At 51.6% G+C, this 13,491-nt stretch overlaps 1 protein-coding gene across 1 annotated transcript in view; it reads right to left on the bottom strand.

The window, feature by feature from the left end:
• Positions 1 to 13,491, bottom strand: part of DDC (dopa decarboxylase) — an 82,259-nt gene that overhangs the window by 7,280 nt on the left and 61,488 nt on the right. The window contains exons 11-13 of the mRNA XM_032430527.1: positions 9,222 to 9,298; positions 5,083 to 5,102; positions 1,198 to 1,296 (exon numbers count right to left, since the gene is read on the bottom strand). Of these exons, the coding sequence (XP_032286418.1) occupies positions 1,198 to 1,296; positions 5,083 to 5,102; positions 9,222 to 9,298 (196 nt within the window). The remainder of the gene's footprint in view (positions 1 to 1,197; positions 1,297 to 5,082; positions 5,103 to 9,221; positions 9,299 to 13,491) is intronic.

A 13,491-nucleotide genomic window follows, 5' to 3' on the forward strand; every position in this document is an offset into this window, starting at 1 on the left:
CCCCCCCCCCCCCCCCCCCCCCCCGGGCGCGCAGCTCGGTGCTCTCACGACAGTGCTCAGGGACTCAGCAGAAGCACAGCGGCTGAGTGTCCTTGGGACGAAGCCTCCTTCGTCCGGGCGGCTCCCAGGCACAGAATAAACCTGGGGCCACTAGAGGGCACCAAAGACTTTGTGCTGGCAGGTGCGGCCCCCCTCCCCCGCGGGGTCCCAACGAGCTACAGGGGCCTGGGGACAGGCTTTGACCATCCCCTCCCTCCCTGTAAGGCCGGCCCGGAGCCCGCTCATGAAGCCCAAGGACCTCTGTCCATCAAGATGGGGCCATGGCTGAGGAAGGGACACCAGCATGGGAGGAACCAGCTGGAAATCAGCAGCCTTCTGCAGCCAGCTAAATGGGTGGGCTCTGGGGTGCGGTGGGGGGGGTCCCAGCACATACTCTGGCCTCAGTTTCCTCGACTGTAAAAAAATAAAAGGCAGGGTGATGGGGCTTGAAGTCGACCGGTGGTTCTCACTTTGTAGCGCTCATCACAGCTGCCTGGTTCACTCATTCAGGCAGAGGCTGCTGGGACCCACCCCGAGGGTCCAAGGCCATGCGTGGGCTGCTACTCGGGGGCGCACAGAGGCCATCCATCCCCAGCAGCTCCGAGACTCTCCCGTGCCGACAGTCCTTGGGGCCAAACATCCTGTGTTCTCAGCACTTCACCACTGTGGTCCGGACCGGCTGCAGGTGAGATTTCGCTACAGGACTGGCCGTGGGGAGCGTGCACTTCGCAGTCTCCTGGACCTGACGGCTGTAGTCATCATGGAAGTGTCCAGAAGGTCCGTAATTCTGCACTGACTGTCTTCTAAAAAGCCTAACCTCGGGACGCCTGGGGGCTCAGTCGGTTAAGTGTCCGCCTTCGGCTCGGGTCGTGATCCCGGGGTCCTGGGATCGAGTTCCGCATCGGGCTCCCTGCTCCGCGGGAAGCCTGCTTCTCCCTCTGCCTGCCACTCCCCCTGCTTGTGTTCCCTCTCTCTCTCTCTGACAAATAAATAAAATCCTTAAAAAAAAAAAATAAATAATAAAAATAAAAAGCCTAACCTCAGTACCCAAACCAACCTGCATCAGATATTTGCTGCTTCAGACATCTTCCTTCGTTTCTAAACCCCTGCAGACCTCCCGATATTAATTACCCAGATACGTAATGAAAGCACCGTCACCTTGCGGATGTAGGCCTGCAGTCCCTTGACTCCGTACATCCTAAAAACAAACCACATCTTCAAAGAGCGGAATCTCCGGCCCAGTGGCAACTGCCAGTGCTGAAACAGAACAGAAAACTGCATCAGGACGCAAAATACTGAGAACTGCTTTCCTCTGGCTCCCGGGGCACCTGCTTCTCTGGGAGGCAGCTAATTCCCTGGACGTCCCCTGGCTGGTGCCATGGCTCACTGGGGACCGCAAAGCCGACCTGGGGTGAGCAGAGCCTGCAGCCAGAGGCTCTCTTTGCAAAGCTCCGAGACAGATGAGGATGCAACAGGCTGCTACTGGGGAGGCACTGTGTGCACTGAGCACGTGGAGCTCACCACCCAGCAGGGGCACGGGGGGGGGGGGGAGCCCTTGCTCGCTGGTCGCTCCATCTGCAGGAGGCTCGGAAGGAGGAAGCCAAAACCCTCACTTCCTGCTCAGCGTATTCCCTGTGATGTCCTGGCACCCTTTTCCAGAGCAAGAGCGATTCTCTTCCTGTCCACCAGCCACCACAGAATGACCTGCAGGACGGTCACTAGAAAATGCAGCCCCAACAGGTTGGTCCTCAAATAATTTCCCCTTAGCTTGTCCTCAGTTTGCAGCTGGCCAGCACTCTACCATCTCCAGTGGTTGGACACGTAAGCAAGAAGGGACCCAGAGGGGAGGAAGGGCAAGGGGGCCATCTGGGACGATAAAGCGGGGGCACTTCATTGTGGCTTCCCAAAAGCCACATTTTGGCACTTACAAAGAAGATGCTGAGGGCAACTCAGTCTCCCTCTCTGTTCCCTGGACCTTCCCTGCAGGGCAGAGCTTCCAGATGGGCCTGGGGAATGCAGGGCTGCAGGGGGAGGGGGACACAGCCTGGACCCTCCCCCAGGGCATCTGTGATGGGCACAGGGGGGCTCTTGGGGCAGCGCTGCTCCGTAGCCTGGCGGGCAGCTCGGGTTTTAAACCGTGTGCTGGGCACACTCACGGCATGCTGCTTCTGAACCTGGGGCTCCCGGCAAGGGTTTCGCAGAAGGCTCTCAAATTGGAAAGAGAAAAGGGGGCCCAGATATTTACACTCAAAGCCATCCAACATAGTGCCACTGTGTGTGCACCAGGCACGGTGCTCAGTGGGCTCACACATCCTATCACTTTATCTTAGCACCGTGAAGCCAGGGTCTTATGAGAGGAGAGCAGGTGTGCAGAGGCTGGGGAGAAACGTCCAGTGCCTCAGAATCACCTGCTGACTCATGCCGTCTTATTTAGCAGTGCATCTGCAAGCTGTTGGGGGGTCTTCAGTAAAAATGGAACTAACTTGCCTTTTTGGAAAATCAAAAAGAGGATTCTTTACCATCCCCACTAACTAACTAGTAAGCAGTAAAGCGATGGCTTCCTGTCATTGTTGCGCACGGAGGCTGCATTCTAACATCATTCCTCACCAAGCCGATGTCCGGGACATCAAAATGTGATTTTTATCTAACACTGGGACGAATAAGCAGGGTAAACTGCATTTCTATGGTCCCGGAGTAAAAATGCACACAGTTTAATGGTGTGCTCATTTGAATATGGCCCTAAAATGCTGTCATGACCTGTTCTGAGCCTGGGGCAGGACTGGGGTAGATGCCCCCAGAGCAGAAATTCCCTGTGCACTCAGCCTGGAAGTTCAGAGGGGACAGGACTCTGTGTTGTTTGCCATTTTATTCCCAGCTCCATGCCCAGCTCAGAGAGGCCATCCTATACTGTTTTAGGGACTATTGCTGACCACTGTGCTTATATAGTCAGGAGGAAAATCCATTCCAGCCTTGTACACGGGTCACCTAAAATGATTCTACAGGTAGAAACCAATTCGAGGTTTCTTGGACACCAAAGGAGCTATTTCTAGGTACTTTTCCCTCCACAATTGAAAATTTTAAAACCCTATCTTCAGTTGTCCCGCTCTTGATAAGCCACTAAAAGGGACCAGAAAATGTACTTTCCCCACCCAAGTAGCATGGGGATTGTGAGGCTCAGACGGGGAGCTTTTGACCTAAGTTCTTGGTTCTCTTTTAGCTAGGTTCAGCAAATTCTTTGACTTCTCTGAACCTCTGTCTCCATGTCTGTGAAATGGGTATAATGATGCCCACTTTGCCCAAGACCAGGTACATTGTAGGCAAATGACGCTACCTTTCCATCTTCGGCTCATGCCGTTCATGAGCAGACACAGTGTAAAATCCCCTGGCCAAGGTGTTCCCAGCCCCCTCCCCTCGGTGCTGAGACTGTTCTCATCCCCATCCCTTGAGGGCTGACAGTCCTGACAAGGGGCTGCTCACCCCTTTCATCCCACACTTCCCGAACGAGCCTGGTAGACGGCCCAGAATCCCGGGGTCTCCTCCGCAGCCTGGAGGCTGTGACCACCTCAGCCTGGGGCTTCCAATGTCTTTGAACAAAATGATGATGATGTCTATGATATTCTTTTTCTTTGTCTGCTGAGCCCAGTACTCCCTCATCAAGGAAGAGCCTGGGCCCCAGGGCATTCGCCCAGAATTCACTCTAAAGGAAGAAACCATAAAAGAGCTCCAAAGGTGTCTATAAGTACATTGAAAAGGAAAGACATCCCAGCTAGGATAGCAGTAAAATTGGTCAGGGGCCCTGTAGGGCTATGGCACAGGGAGAGGGTCAGGTGGGAGGCAGGTGACACTTGCGCTTGTGATGAGGGGATGGAAGGAACAACACTCATAGTGCAAGACTGGTGCCCCAGGCCCTTTGCACGGCCGGGAGCCCAGACACAGGCTCCCACTGACCTGCGTGTTCTTTCCTGGTGGGACTGCCTTGTGTTTGCCCCATGTAACCTCTCCTACTTCTTGGTACGCTAAGGGCTAACTTATGTGCATCAGTTTTTAGAAGACTCTCGGCTCCAAAATAATTTCCCTCATCCTTCTAATTTGATCCTCCATAAATTTCATCTGTTTATTCATTAACTGAAATATCTGCTGAGAACGCTCTATGTGCCTTCCCCTGGCTTTGTTCGGGGGCTCAGCAGCAAAGAACGCACAATTATCCAGGAGGACCTCCTGAGCCAGGTGGACGTCCGTTAGGGTGTTCAAAATCAGCGGGTGGACCCACTGAAAACTGTCCACACGTGACATACAATCCATAAGCTGCCGCCACTTAATGCCTGGGACTTCATTACCACAAGGTATTCGAAATGGCGTAAGGAGAAGCTGAACTACCAGAGGACTAGCTGAGGACTTGGAACATTTTCCCTCAGGCCAGAAAGAGCCATCGGAAAGGAGCGGCATGTTTGAGACCTGTCTCAGAACGGCAGCTCCCAGCGGTGTGCAGAATGCTGATCCTGGCGTGTGGGACCATCTGTGCCCTGTCTCCCTCGGTAGCCTGGGGGTCGGGGAGGGAGGAAGGGGGCCTCGCTCATCTGTGAGAAGCTCAGCGCAGCATACGGTTCCCGGCTGAGAAAGGAGGCTGGCCATCAGACCACCACTGTGGTCTCTGACCCTGTTCTCCCCACTGCCCTCAGGAGGCCGGCTCCAGGAGCCCAGCAACAGCACAGAACCGAGGGGCCGTGTCTAAGGATAGTGCCCGTCCTCACGGAGGAAGCTGAGCACAGAAGTTCCTGCCTCCTTCCGAGGGGGCAGGCAAGATCATTTCCTCCTAACCCTAGACCTGGAGTTGGGTGGCTGAACCGAGCTGTCCGCTGCCTGGCTTGCTTTGCTAGTTAGGACCCAGTGAGATCATGTCCTCTAGCGTGACTCTGAGCCTGAGCGGAATGGGGGTGGGGTGGGGGGGACAGCAGGAGTGACGGCCCATGACAGCACCCAGCACTGCATTCACATTTTCCATTACCTGAGACCTGGACTCGGCCAGAGAATTCTCCCACTTACCCTATAGTCAGTGATAAGCCCTGGAAAAGAGAAAGAAATAACAAAAAGAAGCCATTAGACACATTGGTTGATTACATGCCTCACCCTTCTCATTTTCAAGATTAAATTTCTTGTGTCCCATCTGTCATCTCCTGCACTGGACGTGAGACCACGGAGGGCCGGGATGGGTGTTCTCTGTGGCACTTCTCATGGTAACAGACCCAAGGGGCTTTCCAGAGGGCAGGGTGCCCAGAACAAATTGGAAATGCTGGATTACGAGTGGATTCCCATTTGCTTCACTTTCTATGCTTCCGTAAGCACAAAAATCTAAGCTTTCTTCTATTGCTCAGTAGTAACTTGGCATTCAGATCATGTAAAGCCTTCATTGTGCACTGATTCGTGCATGGGAAGGTGGATTTCTGATGAACAGAGGGATTAGATCATGAGACAAGAATCAGACTTTTGATGGATGTTCATGTCTGCATTCTCGGATCTTAGTCCAGAGTCTGGCATGGAGCAGATACTGGTGAGGAACCGTTGGATCGATATCACCATCCTGGATTCAAATAGCTTCATAGTGGATACAAAACATGTCTGGTTTGCCTTCAGTCTCCCCTTGTGCCTAAAGCAACAGAGCGAAGGATCTTATGGAGGACAGAACGCTGGACAGAGTCTCACCGATGGAAGTTGCTCCATGGTGATCGTAGGCAAGCAATCAGCTGGGAATTATGAACCTGAGCTGCAGTCCTGTGTTTCGGACATCTGGTCCTCTAGTGTAGGTCCAGACGAGGCACGCCGGGGCTCATCAGTGTCCCCCATTTCCCAAGTAAGAGCAACGGTGGCCTGGCCATAGCAGGCCCGCCCCGTGGGCAGCTGGGACTAGCCGTCCACCTAATGCAATCCACCCCCACCCGCACAGACTGCTCCTCACCCACTCTGCAGAGGGCTCTAACTTACACGTACAAGGAAATCTAAAGTTATTAAACAAACAGCAACAGCAGGGTCACCAGAAATGACCCGACGGGGATGCATAGGGGGGATGCATGGATGCCAAACGCCTGTGTGGCATGTAATGAGCACTCAGCAAGAGTCTGTTAAAAACGCAGATGACGTCGTGAGTGAAGATGAATAAATGACCCTCCTGTTTAGTTCACATCCCTGTGCTATGCCCGTAGCCATGAGCCATGTGTGGCCATTTACATTTAATTAAAATGAAATCAACTTAAACACGGAGCTCTTCGGTCAGACTAGCCACATTTCCAGGGCTCAGGAGCCACGTGGAGCTAGTGGGCTACCACACAGAGAGCGCAGAATTAGAGAACCTTTCCTTCATTGTGCAAGTTTTACCGGATGCATGACTAAAGCTTGAAGTAGGTTTCAGATGTAGAAGCTTCTGTGGCTAAACATCACGGTTAGTGAAAGGGGGAGCCTGCTTCTCGGTGACCCTACGTCTTCAAGGACCAGCTGAAGACCCGGTCCAGTTAGGAACTTCGCAGACACGGGTCTGCTGTGAACACAAGGAATGCCCAAGCCCTCCTGCCAACAGCTTGCTACGACCACAGTTGAACTTACGGCTCAGACTTCTTAATAAGTGTTATGCGCCTAGGCGGTCTTTACAACTACATACGAGGTATGTGGGGTGAGCAGCTCCTCCATGCAAACAGCATGCAGTAAACACAATAGAAACAAACAACGCATCAGACAGGACTGGCAAGAAACACCACCATGGGGCGAAAGCACCTGCACTCGGGAGGTGGGCTCATGGGGACTTCCTGACTCACCCTTCCTGCTTCTTGTTTCCAAAGGTACAGTTTTTATAATGAAAGAGTTTATCTGGAAAAGTCTGTGCAATAGGTGCGGCCACTTTTCCCTATCACCAGCATTGAGACAGAATTTTCTGTTATATATAAAAAACACAAATCCCGCTTATTTGGGTCCCGGTTCCTTGTCTCCCCCCAGCTGATAGGTGTCCAAGGAGACGAACGCATAAAAGTGCAAGGCAAACGCAGGGACGTATTGGGACGGCGAGCTCTCCCACATTGCTGCCCCCACTGCGCTGCTGGCCACCATCCCCTGGGCCCAGTGGTGTTCCAGCAGTGGGACGATGGGTCTGAGCCTCCAGGGGGACAGAGGGACAACAGACAAGAAGCCAGTGAGTGAGAGGGCTTCGTGGCTGGACTCAGGATGGGGGCAGGCATCGGCTTCAGTGGAGAGATCTGGGAAGACTTCACTGAGTGGGAGGCTTTTGCCCCAGACCCAGTGATGAGCAGGGGGCATCCTAATGACCCCCGGGCGGGACAGGGGGCTGCAACAGCCTAGCAAGCCGAGTGCCACGACATGAGGGGCCACAGGGCAGTCGTTGAGGAGTCTTCTTTATTACATAGAAAGGATCTTTAAAAAAACCCTGTAGAACACTCTAAACACGGTTTCATTTCAAGGAGCAGAAGGCTTAGCAGCACTAGGGCTGAATCCGTGCGGATAAAAAAATGCCCTTACACCCACTGGCCATAAGAACTTGAAGTTGATTTTTGCTGATCTACTTGTGAAGCACAAAATGTGTCACCATCTTTGCTGACTTATAGAGGTTTGAGGGTTTTGTTTTGTGTTTTGTTTTTTTTTTTTGTAGGGGAAAAAACAAATAACTAATATTTTTCATCTCTAAAAGCCATAGCAAATATTTCAATAAGAAACTGCCTTCCTATAAAAGCAACATAAAATAAATTTTTGTATGCCTCAAGTGATAAGCCCTCAGGTGCCCTTCGCTTACACTCATTCCAAGAATCCCTTCATTGTTTAAGGGCAACATTTTGCGTTTTAACTGTCGTGATTGCAAAGATTTTTATTATCTGAACATGAAATACATTGTTTTTTGTAATAGGAGAGCTTAGCAGTCGCTTCAGAATTTCACAGTGTTTCATGCCAATTCCTTTTTTCCAAAGTAGACTTTATTTTTTTAGGGCAGTTTTAGGTCCTGAGCAAATCTGAGCCGGTGTGTGGGGTCTGCGAACATCAATGGGGACGCGTGTCTGCACCATATCTGAGAACAACAACACTTACATAGTTCTAAGTATGTTTTTAAAACTGTAAAAATATACAGCAAATTAGGAAAATTCACAAATAATTGCACCATCCAGCTGTAAGGACTATTCACATTTGGAAAATTTTCATTGCATGCTTTTCAAAAGAAAAAAAAATTGGATTGCTGGGATCATTCTTCTAAATATCTGATTCCTATTTCTTTGGTAAGAATCTCAGAGGGGCGCCTGGGTGGCTCAGTTGGTTAAGCATCTGGCTTTAGCTCAGGTCATGATCTCAGGGTCCTGGGATCGAGCCCCACGTCGGGCACCTTGCTCAGTGGGGAGCCTGTTTCTCCCTCTCCCACTGCCCCTCCTCCGTGCTTGTGTTTGCTCTCTCTCTCAAATAAATATATAAAATCTTAAAAAAAAAAAGAATCTCAGAAGAATCTACATTTCCGCCCCCCGCCACCCGCTTGGAGCCTGGCCGGTACTAACAGGATTTGGCGTTTGGCTGTGGCCTAGGACAGTAGCCATACGAAAGGAGCTATTCTGTGTTTTCTAGGAACTGCTCCAGCATCTCTCTGTGCCAGGGAACTTTCTGCTCCTCACCACGCCTCGAGCACCTGGCCGTGTCCTCTCTTGGCCCCGGTCATCGAGAAGCACACAGCCAGAACGCAGGCCTGGGGTGGCTCCGGTCCCGCCAACAGGGACGGGCACAGAGGGCAGGTCTATGGACCCAACAGGTGAGATGCGCATGGACACGCCGATCCTGCCCGGGTGTCACTGGGTTTTCGCTTCGCTCCCCGGGCCCCCAGCCCCACTCCGTGTCCCCCTGGTGGTATTGGTGTGAGCGGATGCACACTCAGACAGACAGTAGGGCAGTCAAGCTTTTAAAGGTCCTACACAGGACATGTCCACACCCGCCCTGAAAGCTGTGCCGTGACCCCCCCAGCCCCGTGGGCCCCTCCCCAGCTCCTGCACTGAGGCAGTCCCCAAGGCCCCATCAGCACCCTTCCCCCCGGGGAAGCGGCTCCCAGGAGCTGGTCCCTGTGGACGCGAACCTTCCTCTCTGGCTCCCAGCAGAAATGCAGCTCTGATGAAAACAAAACCAGAACATTGCAGAAAGCAAGGACCCCGGCGTACCTGAGTCCTGATGGCCGTGCTTCAGGTAGAGAGGGTCCAGTTTAAAGGCTCCTATCAGGTCTGTCCTCTTCTTCACCCTGGTTTGAGAGAACAAATGATGGAGTTTAATGAGGAAGCCCCTCGGATGGGCCCCCGTGGCCCTTCCCTCCGGTCCCTCTCCCAGCTGGCTCAGATCAGACCCACCTGCTCTGAGACCCTGCTCCGTCAGCATGTCCCTCATCTGTGTGCCCACCACCCCTCCCCCTGGCCCCACTTCAGCACAGCATTAATCTCCAGGACTCCAAGCACTCAAGGGGGCCGTCTAATAAAAAAACAAATATTTGCTTTTCATCCCTGGTTCCGGGCATACAGCAGCTAAAACCCTTGGAATCCCTGGAGGGGTAAGAATTGCTCTTGTAGGGCCAATGTGACTGGGGGCCCCTGGGGAGCTGCAGGATGGGGGCTGGTTGCCAGGAAAACCAAGTCGATTTGAGGGTGGGACTCTGAGCCCTACCTCCAGTCTCTGGGGAATCAGGGGGAGAGGGAAGGACTGAGATTGAGTTAATGACCAACGGCCAATGATTTAATCAATCATACCTATGTGGTGAAGGACGGTGTTTGCTGAGCACATCAATGTGCTGGGATGGAGCCATGCCCCGGGGAGGACCGCAAAGTTCTGTGTCCTCCACCCACACCCCGTGCCTTGTCCTACCCAGCTCCTCCCTCTGGCTGTTCACTTGTTTCCTTTATAATAAATCAGTAAATGGGGCGCCTGGGTGGTGCAGTTAGTTAAGCATCTAACTTTTGGTTTCAACTCAGGTCATGATCTCAGGGTCATGAGATCGAGTCCCCCACCAGGCTCCACACTCAGCGACGTGTCTGCTTGTCCTTCTCCCTCTGCTCCTCCCACTCATGCTCTCTCTCTCTTTCTCTCTCTCTCTCTCAAATAAATAAATCTTTTTAAAAAATAAAAAAATAAATCAGTAAATGTAAGAGAGTTGCTTTCCTGAGTGCTATGAGCTATTCTAGCAAATTACCAAATCTGAAGGAGCAGGGGGTTCATGGGAACCCCCCACTCTACAGGAAGTTGGACAGAAGCACGGACACCCTTGGACCCACGACTCGTGAGACGGAGCCCGTCTACCTGTGGGGTTTGCGCTAACTCCGATACTTAGCGTCAGAATGGAATCCCATTATGGGATGCCCAGTTGGTGTCTGCAGAGCTAGTGAACGGATGTCAGAAGAGGAAACCCAGCAGGTGAGCATATATCCCCTCTGTCGGCCCAGGCCTAGCACCTGGCCACTGACAGGCATCACTGGTGTGCGTGGGATGAACAGAAGCTAAAGGGGAGAAGGTGGTCCTACCGCGAGCCGCCCTCAGACTCCGTATGCAGTGATGGTCCGGGATAGCTCAGGTCAAAACTCGCATTTGGGCTGGGATTTGAGGTCTGAGCTTTAGGATAATTGCCTCTCCGCCTCATTTGGTGAGCACGGACAACATCTCAAAGCAATTTGATGGCCAACAGACTATCCTAAGGGCAAACTGGAGAAGAAATGTCAGTCTGACAGTAGCTTAGGCTTGAAAGCAAATACTATGTGAATGAGTCTCTGCAAGATAAAACCAGGGGGAACGAAATAGCATGGGAGGATGTGGCTCACCAGCGAGGGGGCAGGAGAAAGGCCAGATTTATTCAGGAAAAGTAATTCAAGTGCTATTTCTACAAAGGGTTAAAAGACAGACTCTGTCAGTAAGCCATAGTGAGGGGTCTGGTCCACGCTGCGCCTTTGACCTCGGGCAAGAACTTGGATCACACCTGACCTTACGCATGTGAACGCAGGAATTCTGGTGCATCCCGGGTAGCATATGAGGAGGCCCTGTAGGAGACTCCTTGGTCTCCCTGAACTGGGGAGGGCTCTGCACTTAGCCTTAGAGAGGGACAGAAAGACGGAACGGGGTAGAAATACTTCTGGCTCGCAGCAGAACTCCGTCCTTCATAAATGAAGATCATATTCCCCTTCCCAAAGCACGTCTTTGTGATCCAAACATTTATGCAGTGCTAAAGTCCCGCAAGAGGGTACACATTATAATATACCCACCTCACTGTTGAGGAAACAGAGCCCGCACACAGTTAAATCTGTGTGTCCATCCCCTCACCAGGCCCCGGAGGAGGCCACGCGGCCACATTTGGCTCTCCCACTCCCACGGAGTTCTACAGAATCTTCCCAACAAATTCCTACATAATCTATGGTATTGTTTTGCAGGTTTCTTTCTTTCTTTCTTTCTTTTTTTTTGAGATTTATTTATTTATTTTAGAGACACAGAGAGAGAGAGCACCGAGAGGGAGAGAGAGAGAGAGCATGGGAAGGGGCAGAGGGAGAGAGAGAATCCTCAAGCAGACTCCAGGCTCAGCGTGAAGCCCAACACGGGGCTCGATCTCACGACCCTGAGATCATGACCTGAGCCGAAATCAAGAGTCGGATGCTTCACGGACGGAGCCACCCAGGTGCCCCCTGAACGTTTCTAAACATAACAAAAACAGAAGCTGTTTAAAGATAAATGGCATCTTTTTGTGTATTTTCCCCTGACCTGCTTTTCGTCTCCAAACTACACTCCTGAGCTTCCGACCCGATCTTCCGTGTAGATCTTGTTCACTTTGCCACCTCGCTGGACGGCCCCACCAGCAGACCCAAGTCTGTCCACTCTCCTCTTGCTTGTCGCTCATTGTGAGACAGGCCACGCCGCCCGGAGCCCGACGGTGCACTGGAGGACGGCCCCTTGGACACCCGTGCAGTTACGGAATGGGGACGGGGCAGGAGGGCCAAGGCAGCGTCGGAGGGCTGTGTCCCTCGAGCTCCTATGGTTCCCCGTCCTGGTCAGCAATCGGTGCGGAGGGACTTCATCTGATGCAACTGACAATGTTCCCAGAGGGACTTCAATGCGCATTTCTGATTTCTAATGATGTGGAGTGACATTGCATTTGTCCAGCGCCCCCTGCTGTTTCCTTCGGTGAAAAAATTTTTGTTCATTTTGTATGAGCTCTGGTATCCTGCCCTGGATGGTAGAAGTTACATAACAGCAGTGATGGGAATCCAGGTAACCGCGGGCTGCTTCTAGGCTGTCCCCTCCGGACCTCCGCTCCACTGCCTCCTGCTTGAGCCGTACTCTTCACCTGCACTTCGATGTTGGATGGGGCACAATCCCACCGCGTTGTTCTTCGATTCTTTCCTTGGCTATTCTGGGCCCATGTAAATATTAGGCTCAGCTTCACCAAAATACCCAGCCGGGATATTTAGGGTGATACTGGGCTCTGATGCTCAGTCTCCCTCTCCACGAACACAGCATACCCCTCCATTCAGCGAGCACGGCTGGAATGGCTTCCAAAACATTGTCTGTTTTCCCCTCAAGAATCTGCACAACTTTTTTTTTTTTTTAAGATTTTATTTATTTATTTGACAGAGAGAGACACACAGCGAGAGAGGGAACAGAAGCAGGGGGAGTGGGAGGGGGAGAAGCAGGCTTCCCATGAAGCAGGGAGCCCGATGCGGGGCTCGATCCCAGGACCCTGGGATCATGACCTGAGCCGAAGGCAGACGCTTAACGACTGAGCCACCCAGGCGCCCTTCTGCACAACTTTTGATACCTTTATTTGTCATAACCTTATGTCTTATTCTGCTATTGTAAAGGGTATTTCTTTATTTACAATTTACAATACTATAAAATTGTACAAATATTACAAACTGTATAAAATTACAATACTGGGGCACCTGGGTGGCTCAGTCGTTAAGTGTCTGCCTTCGGCTCAGGTCATGATCCCAGGGTCCTGGGATCGAGCCCCGCATCGGGCTCCCTGCTCCGCGGGAAGCCTGTTTCTCCATCTCCCACTCCCCCTGCTTGTGTTCCCTCTCTCGATGTGACTCTCTCTGTCAAATAAATAAATAAAATCTTTTAAAAAATAAAATAAAATTACAATACTGTAAAAAAAATACAGTATTTACAGTACTGCATAAAGTTTAAAAATCACATGTGCTGACATGCCTAGGTGGCTCAGTCAGTTAAGCATCCCTCTTGATGTTGGCTCAGGTCATGATCTCGAATCGGGTTCCACCCTGAGCATGGAGTTCGCTTGGGGATTCTCGTTCCCTCTCCTTCTGCCCCTCCCCCCTCTAAAAAAATTACATGTACCATTTATTGTATATGTAAAACCTTAAAAACGCATATCTAGAGGTTTTGTTGTGTTCTTTTAATACTTTCATTAAATTTTCTTTTTATTGCAGACAGTCACATCATCTG

Source organism: Phoca vitulina, unplaced genomic scaffold (genome assembly GCF_004348235.1).
Source record: "Phoca vitulina isolate PV1807 unplaced genomic scaffold, GSC_HSeal_1.0 scaffold44, whole genome shotgun sequence".
In the NCBI taxonomy this organism is placed as follows: domain Eukaryota; kingdom Metazoa; phylum Chordata; class Mammalia; order Carnivora; family Phocidae; genus Phoca; species Phoca vitulina.